The sequence below is a fragment of the Pinus tabuliformis genome, chromosome 2_1 (assembly GCF_031772625.1).
Source record: "Pinus tabuliformis cultivar Carrire ecotype Pingquan chromosome 2_1, CPIR1, whole genome shotgun sequence".
Classification (NCBI taxonomy): domain Eukaryota; kingdom Viridiplantae; phylum Streptophyta; class Pinopsida; order Pinales; family Pinaceae; genus Pinus; species Pinus tabuliformis.
In genome coordinates, this window is record NC_142299.1 from 364,719,949 (window position 1) to 364,747,448 (window position 27,500).

At 40.2% G+C, this 27,500-nt stretch overlaps 2 protein-coding genes across 5 annotated transcripts in view; one reads left to right on the plus strand and one right to left on the minus strand.

Moving 5' to 3' along the window:
* Positions 1–6,471: 6,471 nt before the first annotated feature.
* On the minus strand, positions 6,472–10,641 carry LOC149200377 (uncharacterized). The gene is made up of 2 exons (XM_089400929.1): positions 9,162–10,641; positions 6,472–8,657 (listed from the first exon to the last, which is right to left on the minus strand). Exons 1-2 carry the CDS (start codon positions 10,639–10,641, stop codon positions 6,472–6,474), a joined length of 3,666 nt encoding a protein of 1,221 aa, XP_089257055.1.
* Positions 10,642–18,513: 7,872 nt separating this feature from the next.
* LOC149200378 (DEAD-box ATP-dependent RNA helicase 35-like) overlaps positions 18,514–27,500 on the plus strand; it is a 38,973-nt gene continuing 29,986 nt past the window's right edge. For all 4 annotated transcript variants that reach the window (XR_016253828.1, XR_016253829.1, XR_016253830.1 and 1 more), the window contains exons 1-2: positions 18,514–18,800; positions 19,008–19,951. Coding sequence is in view for 1 of the 4 variants with exons in the window: in XM_089402705.1 (XP_089258831.1) it covers positions 18,717–18,800; positions 19,008–19,951 (1,028 nt within the window). In the remaining 3 variants the exon portion in view is untranslated. The remainder of the gene's footprint in view (positions 18,801–19,007; positions 19,952–27,500) is intronic.

Consider the following 27,500-nt stretch of genomic DNA (forward strand, 5'->3'; position numbering starts at 1 on the left):
AATACAAAATAATGAAATTTTGTAATGAAGATTAAGCCTTGGATGAACAAAGGCCATAAAAAGGCTTTTCAAAAGGCAATTATGTGTACATTTCCTCCAATGAAAACACATATATTATCTTAAACTGTGGCATACAAGAAAACGAAAATGCAAATGACAACATTAAAGTTTGTCAAATATTGATAACTACCTGGAAAAGTTGAAAACTAAGCCCTTGAATAGTATGCAAAAGGAATATCCAACCAATCCACAAAGCTGAACAAGACTGGTAAAATCGTAACAAAACTTTTTCCACAAGTGCTTAGTCTAAAGAACCCACAAATTAGCTCGGAAAATAATGGGAATTCTAGCAAGATGGTGTTGAATCCGTTTCAACCATACAAACATTCTACTTTTAAATTATTATTTTTTACTAGAAATCTGTCATCCGGGCAAATTTGCGGCATCGAAGATGTTTCATTTCATTGGGATAAACAACAATGTTTTGATAATGAATAATTCCACATTCAGGTTGGTGTTTCCAAGTATGAAAAGCCTACAACGAAATTACATCATAACATAATGTGAGGAATTGAGAATAGTTTATGCAATCCAAGCATTTTGGCATTATTTCTTAGCTAACTTCTAAGTATTTATGTAAGCCATTAAGCTCTTTTATATTTAACTAATAAATCAGTACTACATCGAAGGATCTATAGATAGCTACTGCTATTAAAAGAATTTATTGTAGAGTTAAACTATATTTAACTAAAACAAAATTTATTGTAGAGTTAAACTATGTTTAACTAAAAAATATTATTTATTAGCAGCTTTAAACCATTATAAAGAAATAAGAATATCAATGTTTAGGAAAATGAAAGGAGCTAAACTAATATTTAGGCATTATTCTATATGAAATAAACAATTATCGTGCCCCAGATATTGCTCACAACTTCACCATCCTTGATAACTATAGATGTCGACATCATTAGTTCTTGTATATTGAATTTCAATATGTGATGAAGGCACCATCCTAAACCTGCATATAGTTCAATCAACTAATTCACTGGAAGAGTTGTCTTCTAAGAAATGCTCAGTTCCCATCTTCAAATTGGTCGACCAAATCACATTAGTTCAATCCAAGATGGCCTGATAAGGTTTTCATGATTAGTCTAAATTACATTCTTAATAATACAACTCTCGTCTTGAGAATTGACAGAAGATTTCAAGGTTGCCTTCCAACCAAATAGCCAACGTGTTTTCATTAACAATTCAAAATTCTGGCAAAGTGAGCACATCGATGCTTGTTTATAAGCTACAACAGACTCACATACTAGTCAACTAGTTCTGGAGCCATTCAATTCATCAATATAAGATAGGCTCAACCAAAGCCAAAGCCTTCATTAGCTTCATGAATTTCCAAAAGTAATCGCTCCTGAAGTTGTTCTTTAGAGGAGTAATCAGGCAGATCTAACTAGTTGAAATTGCACACCAAAAGCACGATATCACAAAGCATAAGATCTTTGGAAGGTGATTTGACATGATCTTAAAGAGACATCTAATTTCGTACTTACAAATCATTCACCAAGTATGTGTTGAAGGAAGTCTTTCTCGGGATCCATATGCTTTGTGAATATGAAACTTCTAAGTTCCAGATATGCCTTGAAGAGCCTTAAATCCTTCCAATGGGACGTGCCAATTTTAAAGTGCTAATTAAATAACAATTTTTAGGCTGCATTGTCATTGTAGAGATGGAAAAATAAGCATAAATACAAATTCCCAAATGGGGGATAAATGATAGTTTATAAGTTTTATATTTAATAATCTTTAAGATTATGGCTGATGTTCCTCAGAGGAAAAATGAATACTTTATGTCTTAGTGATAAAGTGTAGTAAATGTGCCATGTCCTCTTTACTAAAACTATGAACAACTTCCCAAAACCATTGGACACTGGAGATGCAGAAGCGTACCCATTGAACTTTGTATTGGTTTTGAGATCCTCAACTGCAAGATCAAATATGTTGCAAGAATCAGAGGTTATCTTACCAGATTAACCAAAAAAGAGGAAAAATATATTCAATGAAGAACTACTTACAATCAATTTCAGGAATTCCACTCATTAGAAGCTCAAGCTCTTTGTCATTTAAGATCGAAATAAGTTCCTTTGGTACTAATCCATTGAAACTTTTCATAAATGCATTGATTTGAGGGCGAATGGCAGTTGTTAATCGATGTTCAGCGACAAGATCCACATATTCATGTTTATTTTCTTTTGTAGCTCTTACATTTCTTCCTCCAAGTATAATTTCACAGTCTGTTACCTATGAAAATTTCAAGGATACAGAAAGGAAAAGTTTCGTATGGAATAAATTATCAGAATAAAAAGTTTCAAAAAATGGCATTCGTAGATTAGTGTACCAAGAAAAGAACAAATAATACCTCTATTTTCTCATTTAGAATGCGTTTATATTCATCTGCATCTATACTGAATGTCAAATCAAGGATGTCATTAATATCATCAGAATAAAAAGTTTCAAAAAATGGCATTCGTAGATTAGTGTACCAAGCAAAGAATAAATAATACCTCTGTTTTCTCATATAGAATGTGTTTCTATTCATCTGCATCTATATTGAATGTCAAATCAAGGATGTCACTAATATCATTCTATCAGTAGAAAGAGAACTTCGACGTTAAAATGAGGAATACATTAACTAATTCATCAGTGACTTGTATCACATAAATAAAAAGAGAAAGTTAAAATGTTATGTTAATCTGAGGATTGTTCATAGAGAAAAAGACACATGGTAACTCTAGTTAAAAGAGAAACAAGGAGAAGCCTATTAGAAAGAAATAACAACACAGAAAACTGCTACATACCTTCAACGTCCATTTCAGATTCTTATAATAACCCGAATCAATAGCCTCAATGTCATGATATGTAACTTTCAGGCCAAGTATGTGCTTGTAAAATGATCAAGTAAAATAGACATCTAGGAGTTGGCCATCTAATAATGCTTTTGCAACCTGTAAAGAACATAATCAACAAAAGACTTCAGAAATATATCATACAAAAGGATGAAACTTAAAAACCCCTTTCAGATTAATGATCCACTAAAGTTTAAGAGAAGCATTACCACACATCCTACAAATTTAAAGTAAAATAGATGTTCTGTTTAAATTACTGAATTTGGATTGCGCTGAAATGTAGATTCATTCCCAACAGTGATGAACAATAAGCACCTTTGTGAAGAATTAGCCTAGAGAGTAATTGTTACCATTCTCTTGTTAACCCACTAGCATCAATGCCCTATTCTCCTTGAAAATTCACTGATAGGTGCCCATTAAGATCTTGATTTGAATGCATCTGTAACTAATTATACGAATCTTCCAGCAAATATGTTTGACGAACACAAATATGTAGTGGTGCAGAGGGAACATGCACATGTTTCTCTCTGATCCTTGAACGAAAATAGTCTTTTTTGTTGTCAAAATTGATTAACCTTGATGCTCTTAACATAAGAGAAGGAGACTTCTCTAATAATATTGGATTTTGTTGTATTAAAGCATTAAGAAATCTTTGATGCTTCTCAGCAAAACTAACAAATATTGCACTTTGCTCTTCCTTTTTCTGTGGGGAAGCAGTTGATTTTACACATGAAAATGATGTGCATGTTGTAGCCTCTTTAATCCCCTTGCAGTCACATCATAATTATCCATTTGCATAATGCTAGTTCCTAAATGTATTTTTTCACACAAGATAAAGAATGTCTCAATAAATGGCAACAACCTTTGAGAACCTAGAGGAAGAGGAGGTAACATGGATTAATATACATGTGTGAAAATAAATCAAATCCATTTTCAAATTTAAATAAGAATGCATTACATTGCATGTTTCCTCCCTTTGAACAAATATAAAAACCACTAGTAACTCCAACAACTTAAAAAACCACTAGTAACTCGTCATAAACCAAACCAACGATCTCTCTCAATACCTTTCAAATATCAGATAAAAACAAATGATGTCTCATTTCAACCAATTTCAACCACACCACACCATAAATACCATATAGATGCATAACTATGAAAAAACAACCACACCTCACAAGAAATACCATACCATATAGATGCAAAATTGTGAGAAATCAACCACACCACACAAGAAATACCATACATACATACATACATACATATATATATATATATATATATATATAAGCATAAGCTATGAGAAATCAAGAAATTCCATATAGAAATACCATATAGATACAATACTCTGAGAAATCTCAAATTAGTATCTAGGAAGATGTCATTCCAGAAACTCAATTTCAAATCCAAAATTAAAAATCTAAGATTTGCAATACAACAGTCTTACACAAACACTACACATTGTTTGAATGAACACTAGACAAGATCAAAATCGTTTAGACATACACTATTTATACTCGAAATTTTTAATCCAAAATTTGCAGTACAACATAGGCCTTTCACGAAGTCCTTTTCAGAATCATTTAGACAAGTAAAAGCTCAAGACCAAACCAGACCAAAATGTTTTGACGAATATAGTTAAGATCCCATTAAGTCAACCAAAAATCTATATAACATATCATTATAAATTTTTTATTACTGCTAACAGAATTTAAGACATAAAAGATGTGAATATTAGGATTTGGAATTGTTGTTTGCAAAATTCAAGTCACTGATCAACAAAACCTTCAATTTGGCCTCGGACGTTTTAGCCATTTTCTTTACTTCTCTAGTGATCTCAGCTAGCATATCCATGATTTCCTTTGTTATTGGTTCGTAGATGGGCTTGTCTTCTGGGTTCTTATTTGGTCTTAGCGTCGATGAAACTGGGCACTTGACAACGATTGGATTCGAAACTGGGGCCTTCTCGGTACTAGGAGCCTTCAGCTCGTTATCAATGTCGATGCCTCCATTGCTCTCGACTTCTTCCTCCTATTCTTTGTCTTCCTCCCCACGATCTCCAACAGAAGTCTTGTCTTCCCCAACTGCCTCGGTGTGATGTACCTCCATTTCATCTTCCTCATGCCGCTCACGCCCATGCCTTCTTCCACAGCTTAAACAGTTCCTTTTCATGCAGGCTCTTGTAAGCAAAAACATCTTCTTTAACTTCCCCCTAAGCCATTTTGTTCTTAACGGATTCATAGAGAAGCCTCACAATAATTACAAGAAATGGATAAGGGCAGGCCATATGGTCATGCTTGAATAACAGAGATCAACCAAACTGTCCGACACAACAAAGATTCTCCTGACTTTTGTTCAACTTTTGGGACAAAAGACTGCGGGTGCTCGAGCTTTACTTGGGCATGCCAGGGATGAATGAAAAGGTTGTTAAAAGCCTCAGACATTTCTCAGATAGGCATGGAGAAAAGAAACCATAATTCCACAACAAAACCTGCGCACAAGTTTCTTTAAGATGCACCCAAGCTGTCTTGTAATGTAGAAAAATCGGAGGAGACCAAAATTGACAGTCGTGCACCATAGAACTTATGTTCAGTGCCATAAACTCCACGAAGCATTCAAATAGACTCTCCTGGAACTCCGACGTAAAAGACTTCGGTGTAAAAATGGTGCACACAGATGTTAAGTGGAGAGCATAAAGGTGGCATAAAAATCTGTGCACACATGTGAGACATACACAAAAAGTGTAGACTAAGACCAGAGATCGACTGATTCAAAAGAGAGACCTATCCGCCTAATTAACTATCATTTGATTATACTCCAAGTATATTATTTATATAATCACACATATTATTCTACATATCAATTCATTTATAACTTCGTACTATAAATTGGCATATCGCTGGCAATTTACAACATTAAATTATTAAAAATTTAATAAACTAAATATTTTTGTATTCCATACTGGAGTGGGTTCAAGAAGTGTCACCTTGATGATCAATATGGGGACTAAGTATGTCAATATTTAGTTAAGAATGGTTGCTATTATTTGGTGAGTTTGAATTTTTTGATGAGGTTCGCCATTAAGTTCGTATATTAAAAATGAATTATAGGATAAAATAATAAGAAATCAATATTAGTAAACATAAAAAATTCTATCACCAACATGGAAACTGCAAGGACAAATTATAAGCTTGAGTTGTGACATGAAGTTATGAGTTTTGATATATGTACTTGGTCAATGTCTACGAGGTTTGCCGAACCTCAAATTTTTTGTAAAATTCGAACCTCAAAGTTAAAATTCGATGAACCATGTGACATAGTATTAATTTTTTCCACTGGAAAAATCCGTAATATTTCATTATAAATATGAAAGATTACATATGTAGATGCTTTGAAGCATATGCCAACTGTTCTGTACATTTTCACAAAAAATTTGCATGTCTGTGCTGTATATCTGTCTGTTACATTTTCAAAAATTGTGCAAAATTGGTGCCATTTTTGGCAATCCTCAATCTATTTCAAATTATATCATGTTGTGCAGTCAAATCCTCAAAAAATTGTTATGTTATGTCGCCTGTTGACCCGCAGTAGGATATGTCGGGTCTATATATGGCCGATGGTAGTATTTCTGCTCCTGCTGGTCCAAAAATTCAGTGATTTCCCATAACCCATTCTCCATCACCGCGGCCTCCTTGGAAAGCTTGTCAGCAGTCTGGTTATGTTCTCTGTATATATGAGAGATGTGAAAAAAGTTAAAAGCATCCTTTAGTATAAATACTTCATCAAGCAATACATTCAGAGTGTGTGAGTGACATGTGGTGACTCTATTGACCCAGTTTGTAACAATCTGAGAATCGCCAAATATGTTGATGCTGGTGCATTGGTGACTGAGTGCAAAATGTAACAGATGTCGGAGAGAAATGAGCTCAGAATAATTGTTTGTGCCAGCCCCCAATCCTACTTTGATATGAAAGAAGTGCCTCGAGGATATGTGTAAAATGATACCCCCTCCGCAGCCATGTTCGTTTGCAGCCCCGTCGAAAAAAGCCCATGGCGAGCCCATGTCGATATTGGGAGGAGGGGTCGGCCGTCGCAGTTTTGTGGGAGGAGGATTTGGTAATTCGTTGTATGCTGTGATGATGCCAGCTTCAACGAGTGGCCACCTAGCCTCCCATCCATCAAATATCATTCTATTTCTGGACTTCCAAATAGACCAGTTAACAATGATAGGGAGGTTTACAATTTTCGAGCCACTGTGTTTGTTCCCCCAATCTATCCAAGCGCAGATAAGGTCTGTACCAGACCAGTCTCCCGTGTATTGTATGTGAAATTTGATATTATGCCATATTTGTATAACAATGGGGCATCTTAAGAATAAGTGTTCAGTGGTCTCTGTGTCTGCTTTGCACAGCACACAACGCGAGGGTCCCGATACTGCCCTACGCTTGAGGTATTCATCAGTGGGAATGCGATTGCGGAGGACACACCAAGAAAATAATTTGGATCTGGGCGATGCAGTTAACTTCCATATCTGGTGCCACCATCTGTCTAGCACTTCCGGCTTTCTGTGGTTAATGATGAGTTTATATCCTTCACGAGGAGTGTAAATCCCACTATCAGCAATCTGCCAGATGAGTTCATCCGGCCCTTCCACAATTCTGATATGGGATTCAGAGAGGGCATCGCAATATTCTTTCCAGGGTTCGTGCCATCTGATCGGGATATCTAATTGAGTGCCAGATTTCCAAGCCTGGTGTAGTATGTCAGAGCCCTCAGGATCAGCAATCTGTGCAAGCACCCTGATGCCACGGGAGTTTAGGAGGGCAATCAGATCCGGTGGAAGCCTGTGTCTACCTCCGCATCCACTCCATGGGTCCATACCTATGCGAGCTCTGTTTCCACTTCTGATGCGCCACACGATATTGCTTCTGAGAAGGGGGAGGGAGTGTAGGAGGGCTTTCCATATGGAAGAGATGCCCGTTCTGTTCCAGTTTGGAAGTCTAGCCCAATCGATGATGTCGAGAGGCCAGATGTACTTATGGTATGCTATGTCAGTCCATAGACTGTGGGAAGTCAGCAGCGCCCAACCCATCTTTGCAGCAAGAGCTTTTGCAAAGGATGCCAGGTCCTTTAATCCCCATCCCCCCCATTTCTTGGGGAGAGCAATCTTGCTCCAGGAGATCCAAGCAAAGGTGCGCTTCTCTTCCTTTCCAGCCCACAAGTATTTGTTGCATAGTCTCTGAATCTTTGAGAGGATGTTCCGGGGGATCCATGCTAATGCCATCCAAAATACAGGGGTCGCTTCCAGCACTGATTTGATCAGAGTTAACCTTCCCGCTCTGGAGAGGTATCTGAAGTACCAACATGATATTTTCTTTTCAATCTTGGTGACAAGCCACACCCAGTCAGCTATTTTTTGATTTGTAGGCTTTAGCCAATATCCAAGGTATTTAAGACCTCGATCCAGAGGCTGAGTGATAAATGGAAAAGCCTGCATAGCCGAATATGATTCAGCTACAGAAGTACCTACCAAAGTGATGGAGGACTTCTCCTGATTTACCACCATTCCCGTGGCATGAGTAAATAGTTTAAGGATTCTGTTGAAGGATGAGGTGTCCTGGATACTTCCATCAAGGAGAATAAGGACATCGTCCACGAACAGAAGGTGTGTTAGAAAACATGCTTCTGAGATCTTTAAGCCTCGGATAGTTCCCTCCCTTTTTGCAGAAATGATGAGTCGACTGAGCGCTTCTGTTACCAATAGGAACAAGAGGGGGGAAAGGGGGCATCCCTGACGGAGTCCCCTCTCTGAGTGGAAGAAATGGGATGCAGCGCCGTTAATCAGAGTACTATAAGTTGGTGAAGTAATGCATGCCATAATCCAAGTGATAAGCTGATGCGGGAAGCCCAGATGGATGAGAATCATCTTGATGTAAAGCCAGCTGACTCTATCAAAAGCCTTAGAGAGATCAATTTTGAGAAGAATGCTCTTGAGGTGCTTAGTCCAAATAGAGTGAATGGCTTCCTGTGCAGAGCCAATGGCTTCATGAATCTGCCTATTTTCCAAGAAAGCGAATTGCTGTGGAGCGATGTGTTTGGATAAAATGGGTCTGATCCTATTTGCAATGATCTTGGATATGATCTTATAGAGAACATTGCATAGCGAAATGGGACGAAAATCAGCGAAGGATGATGGAGAGTCTGATTTAGGTATGAGAGCAATGAAGGTGGTATTAATAGCATGATAGATCTGACCAGAGGTTCTGCTCTCTTCCACCACCTTCAAGATGTCTTCTCCAATGATGTCATAAAAGGCCAGATAGAATTCAATGGTCCATCCATCGGGGCCAGGACTCTTTTCCTTCTGAAACCATTTTATGGTGTGCTCCAATTCATTCATGGTGACCGGTGCATTAAGATCCTCCAAGTCTTCATTGTTAACAAACCTCGGGAAATGGGATGCTACGCGGATGATCTCAGCAAGGTTGGTTCCCTCAGGGCATTTGAAGATACCCTTGAAATAGGAAGTGCCTAGACTGGATAGCTTGATGAAGGAGTCTGCCAGACCCCCATCAGGATAGGGTAGGTTCCAAATGGTATTTGCCACTCTCCTCCCATTTGCAAAATTATGAAAAAATCTGGAGTTTTCATCCCCTGCCTTGAGCCAAGTAGCTCTACTTCTCAACCTGATCGATTCCTCTCTGAGCTTGAGTATACTGTGCTTCTGCTTCTCTAGTTCGACCAGCCTGTGTTTGCTTTCCACAGAGATAAAGCCCAGGTTTTGTTCATCCAGCAGAGTGTGAATGTCTGCTTCTATCGAGATGAGCAGTTCATCTTCCTTGGCTTTTTTCATCTTTGCCCATTCAATCACAATATGTTTAAGTTCCATCAGATTTTTGACAAAACCCCTAGCCAAAGAGGGTTCCCTGCTAATAGGGTGTGCTGCCCAAAAGTCCGTGACCAGTTTAGAGAAACCAGGGTCCTGCAACCATAGATGGTTGAATTTGAAAGGGGCTTTTGGTTTAGGGTGAGGACCCATAATTTCCATCAGGATGGGAGAGTGATCCGAAATTCCCCCAGTACTCACCCACTGCTTATAATGATGGAGATGGCGAAGCAGCAGTCCTTTGATCAAAAAACGATCAAGTCTACGAGCCAAAGCTGCTGGCCCGATCCTTCGATTTCTCCATGTGGGAAGAGGGTGATTCATGGGGATGTCGATGAGATCATGTTGATCGAGCAGGTTCCTCATGAAGTCTGATATGGGGTCTGCTTGTGCCGATGAGCCCCATGATTCACCATATCCCAAGGAGAAATTTAGGTCTCCTCCAATGATCAGGTTTTCCTCTTGCATCAATGATCGATCAAGGAGGGTGCGCCAAAATCCTTCTCTCTGCTGACAGGGTCCATAGATGTTGATGATACGCAGTGGCAGCCCAAGGTCTTTGGAAAAAATGTCAGCACCCAAATATCCTGGCCCTCCCCATGAAGAGTCCAGTCTGATGGAGTAAGGATTGAGTCCAATGGCCATTCCACCCGAACGGCCCATAGCATCCAGCCCAATGTACTGCCACTTTGGCGCAATCAATTTTAGGGCAAGAGATATAGATTCTGCAGAACCCAAAGTCTCTTGAAGGAAAATGATGTCTGGTAATTCGACCTGAAAAAGTCGTTTTAGGGCTAGTTTTTTGGGGGAGCTATCTAAACCCCTGCAGTTAAAGGATAGGCACTTCATGGGGGACCCCGCTGTAGGGGGTTTGTAGCTCTAAGGGCCCCGACAATGGTGGATTGACGTCCCGAAGCAACTTCAGCCCCAGCACGCCGAATGGCTTTGTTCAAATTTGATTTTCGTCCCCTGGATGAGGTGTGACCAGGATCAGGGGGAATAATGCTTAGCCCCGAGGTACCATCAGAGACAGATTGTGAGGGTCGGGGCCGGAGAGAATAATGGTGAGGCGGTTTTGATTCAGGGAGAGGCACAATAGGGCGAGATGGGGACGAGGAATGATCAAGGATAAGGGAAGGAGGGATAGTAGCAGTAGAAGGAGGGGGCGGCGGGATAGAGCACTGAGCCTTTGATACAGAGATAGAATTAATGCAATCAAATGATAGGGAAAGAGTATGAGATGAAGGAGATAGATCAGTACCCGATTTCTGAATTGCTGCAGCTGCTGCCCTTGTCCTTGTCATGGGAGGAGTGGATGTGCCCTCAGTAGTAGACGGAGGATGATGAAGCGCTCCATGTGGAGTTGATGTAACCATCTGAGGCGGGGAGATCTAAGGCGCAGTTCTTCGAGGAACGATAGGAGTATATTTAGGAGGGCTGTTCTCGCGTTTATTGAGAGGGAAATCCTTATAGAGATGCCCTACCTGGTGACACCGGTTGCACCGAAATGGAACACCCTCATAATCCAGTATCTGAATGCGCTTGTGCCTTCCCCATTGCAGGGTGATGTCCTCCTCTAATCCTTCCTTGGTGTCAAGATGTACCAGGATGCGCGCCATGGTTCTTCTCCGAGAATCTACATAAGAGCGATCGTGATCCAAGTATGTCCCCAGAGCGTTTCCAATTTTGATGAAGGCCTCCTCATTCCAATATTGCCGGGGGAGTCCAGGTAACCTTACCCACAGAGGTCCAGCAGCGATCTACTCCCTTTCAGGATCAAATAAAGGGGTCCATCGCTTCAAGAGTACGGGAGCTGTCTCAATGTGCCAATAGTTCTCAAGTACAATGTTCGTATGATCTTCCTTAGCGAATTGGAGGGTGAACCATCCCCGGGGGAGTACCTCAACCTCAGGGAGCTGAGGGAGAAGGGAGCCCCAGATTTCCTTAACCCATCGAAGCAAGCGGTCCGCCGAGAATGTGCGTCCTCGCACGTGACCCACCAAGACGGTGCAAGCGAGCGCCATAGTTTCCTCGAAACTTGTCGAATTCCCGAAAGTGACTGTGGTTTCCTTCCTGATAGCCCTAACGCATCTTGCCTTCTGCTTCTTTGTTCTCGGGGCGGATGGATGATCTGAAAGAGGGTTTGAATTGCCTGCCGAGGAAGGCCCTGGAGCACATGAATTTACCACGGGAGTACCGAAACATCCTGAGGGCTTGGGCCCTTTTGACGCGGAGGGGGTAGCCGGGTTCGACTGCGGGGGCACATGAACCCTAGGTTCCGAGAGCGAGGAAGGTAAAACAATCGGTGTGGGAGGGATATCTTCGAGAGTCAGAGCCTCGGGGTATGAAGATGCGAGCAAGAAGGCGGTCCCGGGAGATAACGGCGGAGCCTCGAGATCCTGATCCGGCGAGGCAATAGACGTCAGGTTAACCCTAGTCAGAAGGTCATTTGCAGGATTAGATGCGAAAACCGAAGATGTGAAAATGGGTTCGGTGAACACTGACTGTCCAGATAGCGGATCCTCGGAATAGTCCACGAGGTCCGTTACCGGAAAGTCCTCCATGCCGTCCGAGTTCATAACTGCTCCCGTCGCCGTCGTGCTGTCGCCTGTTCCAAAAAAACCCTAACGCCCGACAGAACTACCGTTCCCTGTGGTCCTGCGGCCGTGCTGAGATGTCTTCAACCGAAACCGTCGCGGTCTTCTGCGGAGCGCGGTTTCAGAGCCATTTTCCTCCATGTGACATAGTATTAATGTTCCTTAATGTATCTTATTTTCATAAAAAAAGTTCACTTGCAAGTATTAGTAATAAAGAATGCTCCTTTAATGAAGGTGGATGATTTGCTCTTTGTGTGATTTGACAATAATAAACTAATGATTTCTCTTAGTGTCAGTATTTGTATACTGGCATCAGTGATCAAAAATCCTCTTTTGATATTCATATTAGGGTCGCACTCATAAATTTTTGTCATTCCACATAGGTCCTCATTCAAAATTTACTCATTGATGGTAGCCCTAGTAAAAAAAACCTCACTCTCCCTCAAAAATCAATACTTGTTGGCCCACCTTCATGTCTTACGGAGCATACATCAATCATAAAAGCTCATTTCATTGTGTCTTTATGTCAGTCAAGTCAACATGGAGTCTAGTCATTCAAGGTCCCATTAGGTCACTAGGTTTCATTTTCCAAGCTCCAATAAAACACCATTTCACTGCATAAGGCCAATTTTGCTTCAAAGTATGTTTCTGACTAAACAGAAATGAATTTTACAAAAGTGAGAGAGGTGTTTGTCCATCATAGGTCAAGGAACAAAAACCTCCTTCATTTTTTACACAGGTGTTATGGTTTGGGAGAAATGTAAAAAATACAGTTGCTACAAGAGAGTTGTTGCATTTCTGGAGTGACCTTGGGAAAATCAATTTTTCTCCTACATGGAATGTCCACATGAATTGATTGATAAGTCAAATAATAAATATATAGAAATATATTTCCAATTAGCTATCATGAGCTCAATTTGGAGCTGAGTGAGATCTCCAAAAGTTTCTTGCAAGAGCACACTTCATTTTTGCACCCCCATTCTCCACTTTTTGACCAGTCTTGGGAGAATTGATTTTTGAGGGGCTATAATTAATCATTTTCAGTGATTGATAGGTCCATTGTGTATCCAAGAGAGAGATATTTCCAACGAACTATCATGGGTTGAATTTGGACTTCGGGAAGGCACTCAAAAGTTGATTTGAAGTCGACGCTGCGCACTTCCTTCTGGCGCTACGCACTGGCGTTGCACACTTCTTTCTAGCGCTACGCATTGGCGTTGCACACTTCCTTCTGGCGCTACGCATTGGCGTTGCACACTTCCTTCTGGCGCTGCTCACTTGTCCAAGAAAGCCAAAATCGCCTCCAAACTTCACCAAATCGCCTCCAAACCTCCAGAAAGTGAGAGATAGACAAAAATAGAATTTTTCTCCTCCTACAGTCATTTCTTAAGGTGTTTTGAAAGTTTATTTAAAATTTTGGTGTTTTTCTCATATCAAAACCCTAGTATCTTCCTCAAAACCACCATTTCACTCTCAATTCCCAAAATTTAACTCCCCTACACTTTCATACTCTTCCCTCATTACAATTCCCTTTCCCTAAACCCTTTATCCCAATACTCTAAACCCTTTATCCCTAAGCCCTAGGTTCTACAACTACCTAGGCTCCCAACCCCTAACCTGTAAACAATTTCCCTATCCTAAAATTCAATCATATTACTGCTACATGTCCCCTCCCCCATTTCATAAATCCCTAAACCCATCTCCTTCAATTTCCCTTTCCCACTCCTTACTCCTAAAAACCACATTCCACCAACATTATACCTCCCTAGGTTTTTGACATTAAAACATCGTGCCAGAAGAAGAAAACAGACCATACAGTGAGGCAGAAAATGCCAAGGTTTTGTTAGAAGAGACACTTGAGAAGCATGGTTTGCTTGAAGAGCAAGACGAACAAGCACCAAGAGGCAGGACTAGAACTAAAGGTTTGAAAAGAGCTCTAGAACTAGAGAAACAAAAGGAGGTTGAGCTTGCAAATGAGCTCACATGGAATGAGTAATTTGCCATCTTGACTAATGAGAACCGGGAACATTGGCTTGACAAGGTCAACTAGCATTTAGAGAAGCTCCTAAACAAGTCTAATCAGCAAAATGACATTCAGAGGAAGATTGAAAAACACTATGCCAATAGAGAAAGAAATGCAAGGGCAAAGCTCAAGGCTGCAAAAGCAAAAATTGAAGCCCTAACTCACCAAGAAGAGAATAAGAAGCTTGATATACTTGCAGAGGCTTCACTCCAAGCCTAGCCACACCAAACATCAACTCCTTGACCAATTTTGAAACCTATTGGCTCATTTTTGTAAATATTGTCTTTTTTGTGTTTTTTAAGGCAATTTTATATCAACAGCATGGTCAAACGAGCAGCACCCTAGGCATTGCGAACTTTTTGAAGAAATGGATACCACCACTAGATGCATAATGACAAATACATCTAAGAAAACCATGTTTCTAGCCTTAGTTTTCAAAACTGGCAGGTGAAAAGGGCAAAACACAAGCAAAAAATCATGTTTCTGCCTCATTTTTGGCTGAGGCGCTATAGACATACTAGTCTTGGGAGAATGAATTTTGGAGGGTCGAATCAGGCCCATTTTTGAAACTGAAGGAATATTTGGAAACTAGACAGGACAAGCTTTCCAATGAGCTATCCTGGGCTCAATTTGGACACCGGGAAGACAGTCAAAAGCAGTATGCAAGATGGAGGGTGCACATGACACTGTGAGGGCGCACTTGACAGAAAGATAGCGCACTTGACCATTTGCTTGATTTTTCATTGTTATTCTCTAGATTTGATTTTCATCTTTGGAAAACAACTTTTTACTGATGTAATTGATATTGCAAATGTAATTTTGGTCTTTTACTATTACCTATGGGTAAATACATTAGGTAAATAGACTTCATCAAGTCAAATGAATCAGTTTTAATGTAATTAGGGATGAGTCACTTTGACCACCCTACACTCTAGCTATCAGTTCAGATTTTGGTGGAACTGCTCCTCCTCTCATGGATTCGACCCCTGAGGTTGGGAGGATCTTGTTTTGATGTCTATATCTTCCCTTTCTTCACTCTTTTCAGAGGTTGGACTTAGTTGGATGTTGTACTAGTGATCAAAGACATTATTGTATCTGATTTTGGCCAGTTTTAATAGATGAGTAGCAACTATTTCTTTGGGATACATGTGGTATGGATGTTTAACATTGTTTCTTCTTTGTTATCATTTGTATGAATGTTTTGTGAGCTCATAAACCATTTCATGTTTGTTATATGGCAATTCTCAAGTTGATAGGCAGAATACATGCTTGCTCATGCTATGTTTTGGGAAAGTTATCATGATTTGTCCATTTTTCTTCAGTTTAGGGAGTATACATCTTTCATGATTTTCCTAGCTCCTCACTTGTCTGAATCATCTCATCCCAAGAAACCCTAATGTGCTAGCCTATCTACCTATATTTCCCCTTTGAATGTCTGCAATCATATCTTATTTGCCCTAACCTAGCTTCTTTGACCTAATCCTAATTGAGCAACCAAATTTCAAACAAACAAAACTCTCTGCACTTTATACCTAGCCTAAAACCCTAATCCATCTAGCGCTCTTGGTTGTGATTCTTTGGAGAGAGCCCTCTCTGGCTTGGTAGGGCTAACTACCAAGTCAAAAGGTTGGTATGTGGTTATTTCAACTAGATTCTTCCTCGGCCTTGGAGATTCGGAGGAGTGATAACATATTGGCACCGTTGCCGGGGAATGAAAGATTCATTTCCCCTGGGTGTACAACAAAGTTTAGATCTGATTGCTGATGGTGGATAGTGATCACATCCATTTTGGAAATTGAAGGAAGATTTGGAAACTAGACAGGACATGCTTTCCAATGAGCTATCCTGGGCTCAATTTGGACACCGGGAAGGCAGTCAAAAGCAGTTTGCAAGATGGAGGGCGCACATGACACTATGAGGGTGCACTTGACCATTTGCCTGATTTTTCACTGTTTTTCTCCAGATTTGATTTGCATCTTTGGAAATCAACTTTTTACTGATGTAACTGATATTGCAAATGTAATTTTTGACTTTTACTATTACCTAGGGGTAAATACATTAGGTAAATAGACTTCATCAAGTCAAATGAATAAGTTTCAATGTAATTAGGGATGAGTCACTTTGACCACCCTACACTCTAGCTATCAATTCATATTTTGGTGGAACTGCTCCTCCTCTCATGGATTCGACCCCTGGGTTGGGAGGAGTTTGTTTTGATGTCTATATCTTCCCTTTCTTCACTCTTTTCAGAGGTTGGACTCAGTTGGGTGTTGTACTAGTGATCAAAGACACTATTGTATCAGATTTTGGCCAGTATTAATAGATGAGTTGTAGTTGTTTCTTTGGGATACATGTGGTATGGATGTTTAGCATTGTTTCTTCTTTGTTATCATTTATATGAATGTTTTGTAAGCTCATAAACCATTTCATGACTATTATATGGTAATTTTCAAGTTGATAGGCAAAATACATGTTTGCTCATACTCTGTTTTGGGAAAGTTATCATAATTTGTCCATTTTTCTTCAGTTTAGGAAGAATACATCTCATATGCTCTTCCTAACTCCTCATCAGTCTTAAACCATCTCACCAAATCACCTTTTAAGTGTTAAGCCTCCTGCCTACCTTGCCCCTTTGGGTGTCTGCGATCATATCTAATTTGCCCTGATCTAGCCTCTTTGACCTAATACCCTCATCCAACAATAACCCCACAAAATCAAATCAAACAACCTCTGCACATCATAACTAGCCTAAAACCCTAATCCATCCAGCCCTCTTGGCTGTGATTCTTTGGAGAGAGCCCTCTCCGTCTTGGTAGGGCTAGCTACCAAGTCAAAAAGTTGGTCTGTGGTTACCTTAACTGGACTCTTCCTCAGCCTTGGAGATCCGGAGAAGTGATAACAATTTCAATGTGTGTTTTAACAATAACATTAAAATATGTGTTTTGTAGCATATATTTGTATAGATGCCATGCCATAAAATTCAAAACAATTTATAAATATTTACAAATAAAATATAATATAAAATTTCACATATTATTCTTTTATATTATATATTTTTATAAATTTAAGGTTGGAAAATAGTTATATTTGTATATATTTTAATCAAATTTTTATTTATCAAAATCAACTATTATAAAATAGTCTAATTAATTTTTTTAATGTTGGAAAATATTTTGATTGGCTTGAAAAAATGGCACCAGGTAATATTTTGACGGGTAAACATAGTTAGTCCTGAAATGGACCGCAAGACTTATAAAGAAGAAACCATCACACACAACCATTAAATCACAACCACAAGGTATATATAGTCAGTCCTGAAATGGCTCACAAGACTTATAGAGACCAAACCACCACACACACAACAATAAGACTAAAATAGTCCATAAGACTAAAATAGTTTTGTCGAGAAGCTGGGAGCATTTATTTTGAAGCTTTACATTAGGGCCGAATACATCAAGTAGATGAAGAAGCACTCTGTCCCATAGGCTATTTTTAGCCTGGTGGACGTTAAAATAATTTCTTTCTTTCTTTCTTCTATATGTTACTCCATATTGTACTTGTGCCATTTTCATCATGTATGTCAAGTAAGGCATAATCTAATTTATAGGTGAAATTACTTTTTCTACAACCAATGTTTTTGGTTAATTTTGATCAAAATCTAGAGAGATTTTTAAAAATTTGAATTTAAATTGTTTAATTTGCACAATTTGAGTGCCCCAAGGGTTTTTTTTAGGGTGTTGAATTAATTTATACATTCAAAAATGTATTTTAAATAACAAAATTTTTTGAAATTGTATTGCCGAATATTAATAAAATTTATAACCATGTTATATATAATGTTATTTAAAATGAGCATGGTGTATGGATGGTCAAAGTGGCATGTGGTCATTGCATAATTTTTTTTTCAAAAAATATCACAATTATGTTTTTGATGTTGGAAATAAATTATCACCATCAAAAACCTATAAAACACCCCAAATTCATAAGTTTAAAGCAAATTTGCAAGGGTTTAAAATGAACCACTACCATGATACAATCGTAATTAAAAAGAAAACTAAATAATTATATTAACGGTGCCAACTAGGATCTATTAACTGCCGTTTAGTCAGTGTACCAAAACGAGGACAAACTCTGCGAAACTCTCACGAGAAATTGTGTTGGTCTCTGCTGGTCGCTGATAGATAAATACGTAAACGCCCTAAGAAATTTGCCTAAAAAGTTTGAACTGCAGTCTGATCCGCTGCTCCACGGGAGGTTTCGAGTTTAAGTTCGAGTTCGGCCTCATCGGCTTAGTGTGTGTCAAAATGAGTGGGCAAGATGCTCTAACCTCCCCGCCGGCACACCAGGCGGCCATTGACGAGAGTGATTTTCATGGCGGCAGTTACCAGGTATGTATATTTATGTTTGCTTTAAGAATACCGAAGTTTACCGATATTTATTTGAGACTGAATTCACTGATCTTTCTTTGAGATGCTGTTTTACAGAATTTTATTTGAAATTGAAGTGCGCAGGTCTTTAAATGAGGGTTTTGTGCTTTGTGTTTTTTGTCAAGCCCTAATACTTAACGCACTCTGATGTTTCCTTTTCCTGTGAAGTTCGACGGCGCTGGAAATGAAGTTCGCGAAAACCTTCCAGAAAACGCCGAAGAAGAAGACGATTACGCAGAGTACATCCCCATTAAGAAGCGAAGAATGATGGAAGCCCAAAAGATTCTACAGAGAAAGGGCAATGGTTCTCTGTTACAGGACGCCGATCAAGCTGCGGCTTTAACAGAGTCAAAACCTAGCCTGCTCGTAAAGGCTTCTCAGCTGAAGAAAGATTTACCAGAAATCAGTCCCATGGAGCAGATCGTACAGCAGGAAAAAGATATGATTGAGCGTCTCTCTGATAGGAAGACTTTGATGTCTGTGTGGGAATTGGCCAAGGGAATTGAGTATCACGATCCAATTGTAACTGGTTGGAAACCTCCCACTGCCATACGCCATATGACCGAGAAGGAATGCGAGGCGGTACGAAAACAGTGGCATATCCTTGTCGACGGTGATTCTATTCCTCCTCCTATTAAGAATTTCAAGGATATGAGGCTTCCGGAACCGATTTTGAAGAAGCTTAAAGCCAAAGGAATTGTTCAGCCAACTCCTGTGCAGGTGCAGGGGCTTCCTGTGGTACTTTCAGGCAGAGATATGATAGGCATCGCGTTTACTGGCTCGGGGAAAACTCTGGTCTTCGTCCTGCCTCTGATTTTGGTTGCTTTACAGGAAGAGGTGTCTATGCCAATAATTCCTGGCGAAGGGCCCTTTGGATTGGTGATTTGCCCGTCTCGCGAGCTTGCGAGGCAGACATTCGAGGTTGTGGAGGAGTTTGTGGCCGTCTTGCAGGAGCGGGGGTATCCGGAACTGCGGCCGATGCTCTGCATCGGAGGCATAGATATGAGATCTCAGCTAGAAGTTGTCAAGAGGGGTGTGCACATTGTTATAGCGACGCCAGGCCGGCTGAAGGACATGCTGGCCAAAAAGAAGATGAATCTGGATAACTGCAGGTAATAATTTATTTCTCGTTTCGAAGGTGGGAATGTTATACTACAACTGTACTTCTATTTGTATGTTAATCCTTCTCGCTCAACAGCCCCACAGAGCACCACTAATCAGTTCTCATTCGTAACGTGTGACCTGGTGACCTGGTGTCTGATTTCCAAGCCATGGTTTGGTGTCGGATTATTCTCTTTTTCGTTTTGGGCCTCCCATCTTAAAAGAAAATTGTTTTAAATTAAATTGATAAAGCAAGCAAAGAAACTATAATAGTTTACTGTTGGGCAGAAACCAAATTCCCAGTGAGAGAAGTTTGGTGTCAATATATAGAATTGCAAACAAATTGAAAATAGAATTAAAAGCAAATTAAAGCTCTAAAGAAAATACAAATAAAAGCAAATATTGCTGTAAACGGAAATAAAAACAAACTATAGCATATGTTCACCTTAACCCATAATTGAAAACAAATTTAGCCATGAATAGAAAATAAAATTAAAAACCAGCATTGATGCTAAAAGTGAAAAATATAGTAGTATTGGTCCATCTTAACCCGAGATGTTCAGTGCCAAGAGGTTTATGTTGAGCTTTGTAGCTTGGAAGGTACTTGTAGTCTTGTGTCTTGACTAGAAGGACCTTAATTTGTCTCTTTAGGAGTTTGCATGCGACATGCAAAGTGTGCAAATGAATTGCATGCATGCGACATGCAAAGTGTGCAAATGAGTTGCATGCATGCGAATGTGTTGCGTGTGACATGCATGAGATGTGTATATAAAACAAGTTAAATTTATGACTTATACTTGAGTTAAAGTAGAGAAGCTAAATATATGATAGTCAACTAAAGTAAAGTCACTTATCTGTAGTTAACTTGATGAGCTAATTTTGGTTGTTATTCATAGCTCAGGAAAGTCATAAATTAATTCTAAGTGAGGAGCTAAGAGACAACAACAACAACACAAGATTGAGAGAGGATTCTCAGTGAACGTGTGCTACGTCTAAGAGAGTGCAATGAAGCTAGTAATCATTTTGAATTTTCTCAGTTGTGCCATTATCCCAGGACAAAAGCACAATTAAGTTCCGTGATTAATTTATTAATGGAGAACTATTGGTTGGGAAAAAATATGTTTATGAGTGAGATTCAGATCGAGTAATTTTGCTTCCGCTAGATATTTTTGGTTAGGAACTTACCATGTATTCGTTCAGTTAATAATTGTTGGGAGCCGATTACTGGGTGTTGGTTTCGGGAAATTCGAACTTGGTATCAAAGCAGAAACTTTGAATCAATCTCAAAATTACAAGTGTTAGGTTCGTGTCGGATTGCAAAAGCTAGGTTAGCTAGGATCATACAAACCATAAATTTTAAAAGTGATGAGATTTTTTTTGGGAGATGAATTTTCTTTTATAGGCATTTTTTTTGAGTCGTGAAAAAGAAAAAAATATGATTAATAAAAGGTGGAAATAAAACAGGGGGCCCGATTTAAAAAAAAATTGCTACTAGACTATACTCCTGAAGTGTCTGGGCAGTAGGCTCAAGCTCAGGTAGCAGGCCTAGGCAACATGTCGAAGGTGAAAATTTAACTATTGGTTAGTTTGACAAGGACAGCTACTACGAAGACATGTTGGATGGGGCAGGAAATTTCAGCTTGTGGAAGGAGCAAATTGTTTTGTTATTTGAGGAGTAGGAGTTGTGAGACATTGTGGAGAAGACTGTCCCAATTCCTGCAGATCTTACTTAGTTGGCCGAGTTTAATAAGAAAAACATGAAGGCCAAGATAATAATACCAGCCTCCATTATAGACCATGTTCTATCTCATGTCACGGGGAAGAAGTACGCTTATGAGATGTGGGCATCCCTAACCAAGTTGTACCAAAGTTCAAACCAAATGAGGAAGATGGTGTTGAAGGAGAAACTGAGAAACACCAAGATGTCTGAAATTGACATAGTTGCATCATACCTGACCAGGATCACTCAAATTAGAGATGCTTTGGAAGTAGTGGGGGAAACTATTGACAATGAAGAGTTGGTCAAATCAACCTTGAGTGGCTTTTCTTCGAAGTGGGATGCCTTCATTGATGGGATTGTTGTACGGGAAAATTTGCTCAATTGGAACTTAAGATAGGTTGTGGGATGATTTTGTATAGGAGGAGACAAGGAGACATTCCAAAACTGTGTGCCAACATGATGGAAAGGATGATAATGAGAATTTTGCTCTTGTTGGAAAGGGCAAAGGTAAAGTAAATGTAAGTGGGGGATTTTCTTTTGTGTGAATGACATGAGCGAAGTGAAGTGCATCGTGTGTCACAAGACTGGTCACTATGCGAGCGAGTGTCCATGTAAGGAGGAGGATCAGGTGGCTGCATCAACATTAACTGAGGTTGATGACTTTATGAAGAAATTCAAGAAGGAATTTTCTTTAGTTGCCTGTGTTCTTGACAATAGTACTGTTGTGTATGAGGATAGTGGGTAATGGCTAGTGGACAATAGAGTGTCTAGTCAAATGACAGGGATGAGGTCATTGTTCTGCAGTGTTTTAGAGATAGACTCAGATGGCCATGTGAGCTGTGGAGCTAGCACCACACATGCGGTAAAGGGGGTTGGATGTGTCAGATTCCATCTAGAGTTAGGAGGATTTTTGGAGGTGACAAAGATGTTTGTTCTGGGGTTGATGGTACACATGCTCTCAGTATTAGCCTTGGAGGATGCTAGAGTTTTGTTTTGGGATGGACAAGTGCGGGCGACCTTGGATGCAACTATAGTGCTTGGCATAAGATAGGGGCAGTCATATAGGTTACTGGGACAACCTGTGGGTATATCCGAGGGGATCTTTAATATGGGATTGTTGAGATTTGTAGCTTGGGAGGTCACCCAAACCCTAGGCCAGAGGGTTTTGGAGGAATGGGCACACAAAATGGTTTTGTGGGCTTAGGACCCAAGTATGGGGTTTTGCACCCAAAATGATGTGGGGACAACCATGAGGAGGTTGAGTGATTTGATGCCTGGAGGTGTTAGAGGGTCCCTAGATTAGCAAGGGTAGTGAAAATCACTCAAATTCGAGGTCTAGAAGTTGAGATATTAATTTTTATGTGATTGTGTGGGTGAATGGTCGCAAAATTCAAGATAAATGACCTTCTTGATGGATTAGATGACACCCCAAGTAAAGGTATAAAAAAGAATGAGGAGGAGTGTCTTTCCTCGTCCAATCAAGTCACTTATCTCTCATGTGAAGTTTGAAATAGAAGGTTGAGCGCACCATAGGGAGCCGCTGCCCTAGATGACCAAGCGAAGGGAAGAATAGGGGATTCTTATGACTGTCTTGGATCTGTTTTGGGTAGCACAGGAAGGAGGTAAGGCCCGAGATTGGGAGGACAGATCTGGGCACAAAACAACAACGTATCTTCTCCTCCAAACCGAGTATTACTGAAGTGCTACAGATGGTTGGAACATAGGTTTTTGTAGGGCCGAGTAACCTACTTGGGAGCTAGGACTAGGCCGTATGCATCTGAAGCAACAACAAATGGATTAGGTTTGTTGGAGTGGGCTAGAAGGTGTTTTAGGTTTTGCCTCAAATTGCCCTAGATAGGGCCGAGTCCCTCACAATAGTCTTGCTCAGATCCAACTTTCCAAGGAAGTTTGGAGAGCTGGAAGGACATCTTCTAGGAGGATAAGTGAAGGATTGGACAATGGTTGATAAGTCCAAGATCAACGAATCAGTTGGAGAGCATCTGAAGTTTGAAAGTTGTTGCTGAGGACAAAGTCGAAGTGATTGAGGACTGGTTTTAGGGACTATTTGTGTATTGTGCAAGTTTGAAGTGGAGTAGAAGGTTGGCCATAAGTGTTGAGGGCTATTCTAGAGAATTATGTGCAAGTATTTCACCTAATAAGCAACAAGGCTGAGATTTTCAAAAAAAGCTATAGGTAGGACCAAGCTGTAGATTAGGGTTGGTCTGTGGTCAAAAGAGGGTTGGAACAAAATCTTGAAGTGACATATGTAGCAATGAAAAAGGGGAGGATAACTAGGACAACAAAGTGTTTGGGCTTGTTTGAGGTTGGTTAAGAGTTGGTATAGTATCCTAACCAGACCAAACACTTCAAATTTGTTGTAGCACAGGAGCCAAGCTTGAAGGCAGGAAGAAGAGTCCCCAAATCAAAGGTGTGCTTCTCCATGCATTGATCATGTTGCTAGAGGATAGGAGGTCCTAGTTTAGGACAGTTGGTGAAGTAGCCAAAAGAATAGTTGTTCAGGAGGGTTGTAGTGGCGTTCTCCAAGCCCTAAGTGCAGGTCATTGAAGGACAAATGAGTTGTTAGAAGAGGCAAAATTAGGTGAGCCCAAGACTGATTCTTGTTACGTGGATGTATGAGGGCCATTATCCTTGTTACGGGAGCCCTAGACCGTTGTATTAGCAGTTTGATAATATAACGAAGTTGGGCAATTAAAATTTGTTAGAAGTTGTCTATATTTGTGCATGTGTTGATTCACTGCTATTTATTGTTCTTTTGTGCAAAGTAGGTTCTTGTGATACTTGGATTGGTAGCGTTAATGATTGAAAGATTCTAACCTAGACTCCAGTATCATGGAAAAACAACATATGGTATCAAAGCTACTTTGAAGGGTCAATGAATCAAAGTGTGCACACCAAAGCGACTTAGAGGGAGCTGGGATTGTCTAGATCATGGAGCAGAGGGTTCAGTTAAAGACATGGAGATGTGGTCTTGACTGGCTTGGCAACAAGATTGGTTGGGAGTTCTGGTGGATTGATGGTGAGCCTGGTGAACAACAGTTTGTTGTAGGGCAAGTTGCTGATCATGGACTTCCTATGATTTGCCATGGATCGTTGGGACAACTCTAGGATTGCTTTGGCATGGACGAGATTGGTTCATGTGATGAATTACATATTGGTAGGGTAGTTTCTTCATTGGATCGTGATGTCGCATATCTAATATTGAAGGGATGTGCACGTGTTGTGTTTGATCCAGGAGGATGAGTGCTTGCAGGACTGGGTTGCGGTGATGATGGCCCATGTTCAACTGCAACTTAGACTGACCTTGTAGGACACGAGATTAGTGATAGGTTGAGCTAGTGGAGATCGTGTAGACTCAGAGGGAGCAACCCTATGGAAGTGTTGAGGTATGATGTTGAGGTCTTTCGGTTCAGATGAGATCAGGCAGAGGCAATATCGAGATTGTAGGGTTCATTCTATAGAGTATGCTGCAATGATGGATGCCTGATGGGCACTTGTTGTCGGTGATGATGTTGATGGAGACTTCCTAGTGTTGGAAGTACCTCCCTCGCTAAGAGGTAGTGTTGAGGTAGTGTTGAGATTTGTAGCTTGGGAGATACTCCAAACCCTAGGCTAGAGGGTTTTGGAGGAATGGGCACACAAAATGGTTTTGTGGGCTTAGAACCCAAGTGTGGGGTTTTTCACCGAATGATGTGGGGACAAAACCATGAGGAGGTGGAGTGATTTGATGCCTGGAAGTGTTAGAGGACTCCTAGAGGAGCAAGGGTAGCGAAAATCACTCAATGTGAGGTCTAGAAGTTGAGTTATTAATTTTTATGGGATTGTGTGGGTGAACGGTCATAAAATTCAAATTGACCTTAGCATAAGTGACCTTATTGATGAATTAGATGACACCCCAAGGAAAGTAATAAAAGGGAATGAGGAGCCTCATTCCTCATCCAATCAAGTCACTTATCTCTCAGGTGAAGTCTGAAATAGAAGGTCGAGCACACCTTAGGGAGTCATTGCCCTAGATGACCAAGCGAAGGGAAGAATAGGGTATTCTTATGACTGACTTGGATATGTTTTGGGTAACGCAGGGAGGAGGAGGTAAGGCCGAGACTGGGAGGACAAATTTGGGCACAAAATAGCATCATATCTTCTTCTCCAGACCGAGTATTATTGAAGTGCTACAGGTGGTCGGAACAAGGGTTTTTGGAGGGTCGAGAAGCTTACTTGAAAGCCAGGACTAGGCTGTATACGTTTGAAGCAACAACAAATGGATCAGATCTGTTGGAGTGGGCGAGAAGGTGTTTTAGGTTGCCTCAGATTGCCCTAGATGGGGTCGATGTGAAAATTCGGCTAGCCCCGAATCCTATTGCAGCAACTGATGTTATTTCTTCTATTTGTTAATTTAATTAAACAATTTTTTTGCTGTGTGCTATGACAAATATTGAGACAAATACACTGCAACCTTCACAAAACAAATACTGCGGAAGAAATAAAAACATAGGAAGAAACATATGCACACACACAAAATACACCGTTATTTTTGGACTAAGTCACCAGAAAAACCCAACTCGGGAAAATCGGTGCAACAACTAAGGGTTTTAATACTATGCAGTAGTGAAAATCTGAGTACAAACTATGGATGCTTAAACTAGCAATCCAAACAGAGAAATAACTAGTAATAATAACTAGTGAGAAAACTTTCTCACTCCAGAGGCGATCCCACACTGGCCTCAGCTTGAATTGAGCTGCTCCTTGCTCCCTCTGCGACGCAGTTACTGCGTCCCACAAGCTCGAAACTGTGTCTTTTCTCACTGTCTCGTCAACTGCTGTTTGGGAAACTGATACTCTTTGCCTTTGGACCCTCTGCCTAACTTCTGGCCCAAAATCTCGACTTCTCCCTAGCAAAACGGAAATGTCCCCAAGAGGGCTCTGCACTGCCTCTACTCACCGGAACTGGAAAAGCTTCTTTCGGCCTCACTATCTCTGCCCCTCTCTCATTGCCTCGACCTCACTGAATCACTTCCGACAACACACAACTGCTACTCTGGAAATCAATTTCTTAGCAAAATCGAACTCTGCAAGTGTATTCTCCAAGCCCCACAAACTTTCTTCTTATAACCCTCTGTTGAGACTTCAACGACCAAGATTAGATCTTAATCTATGGCTAGGATTAACTAGAAGTCGATCCATGTGAGTTTCTATAAGATTCACACGATAACTTAATTAATTCTGATTAATTAGTCATATTTCCTAAGTTTTGACTTAGGAAATATTTAAAAATTGACTAATAATTTAATTAAGTCATTTCTAGTTGGAATTTCCAGAAACGATTTATGGGTTTTGGAGATCTCATGTATTTTAGCCTCTCCACAAAATTTCGTGGCTAGAACACATCTGATCCTACAAAAACTAACACTCCCTCTTAGCGAGGAATGTGTTCTAGCACTGCTGCCCCTTGTAGCAACACCCTGTCTCTGCATCATCCCCTGTCACGCTGCTGATGTTTGGCTGTTGCTGCCCACCAACCACTGCGTAACTCTGATATGTGCTGCATCTGTGTTGTTGCTGACTCTGCTGTACCGCTGACAACACCGCATCTGCACTGCAACTCCCTCTCCATATGTTGTTGCTGTAAATGCAACAACTGCAACTGTGAAGCATCCTAAATACTGAATCCACTGTGATCAATATGACGCATCTGTCACCTAGGTGATCAATATGATGCTTCTCCTCCTTGTCTTTCTTGCTGAGAGGACACTGGGTGCTGTAGTGGCCAAGCTAACCACATCTGAAGCACTTGACCTTTGACAGGTCCTTCTTCTTCTTTCTCC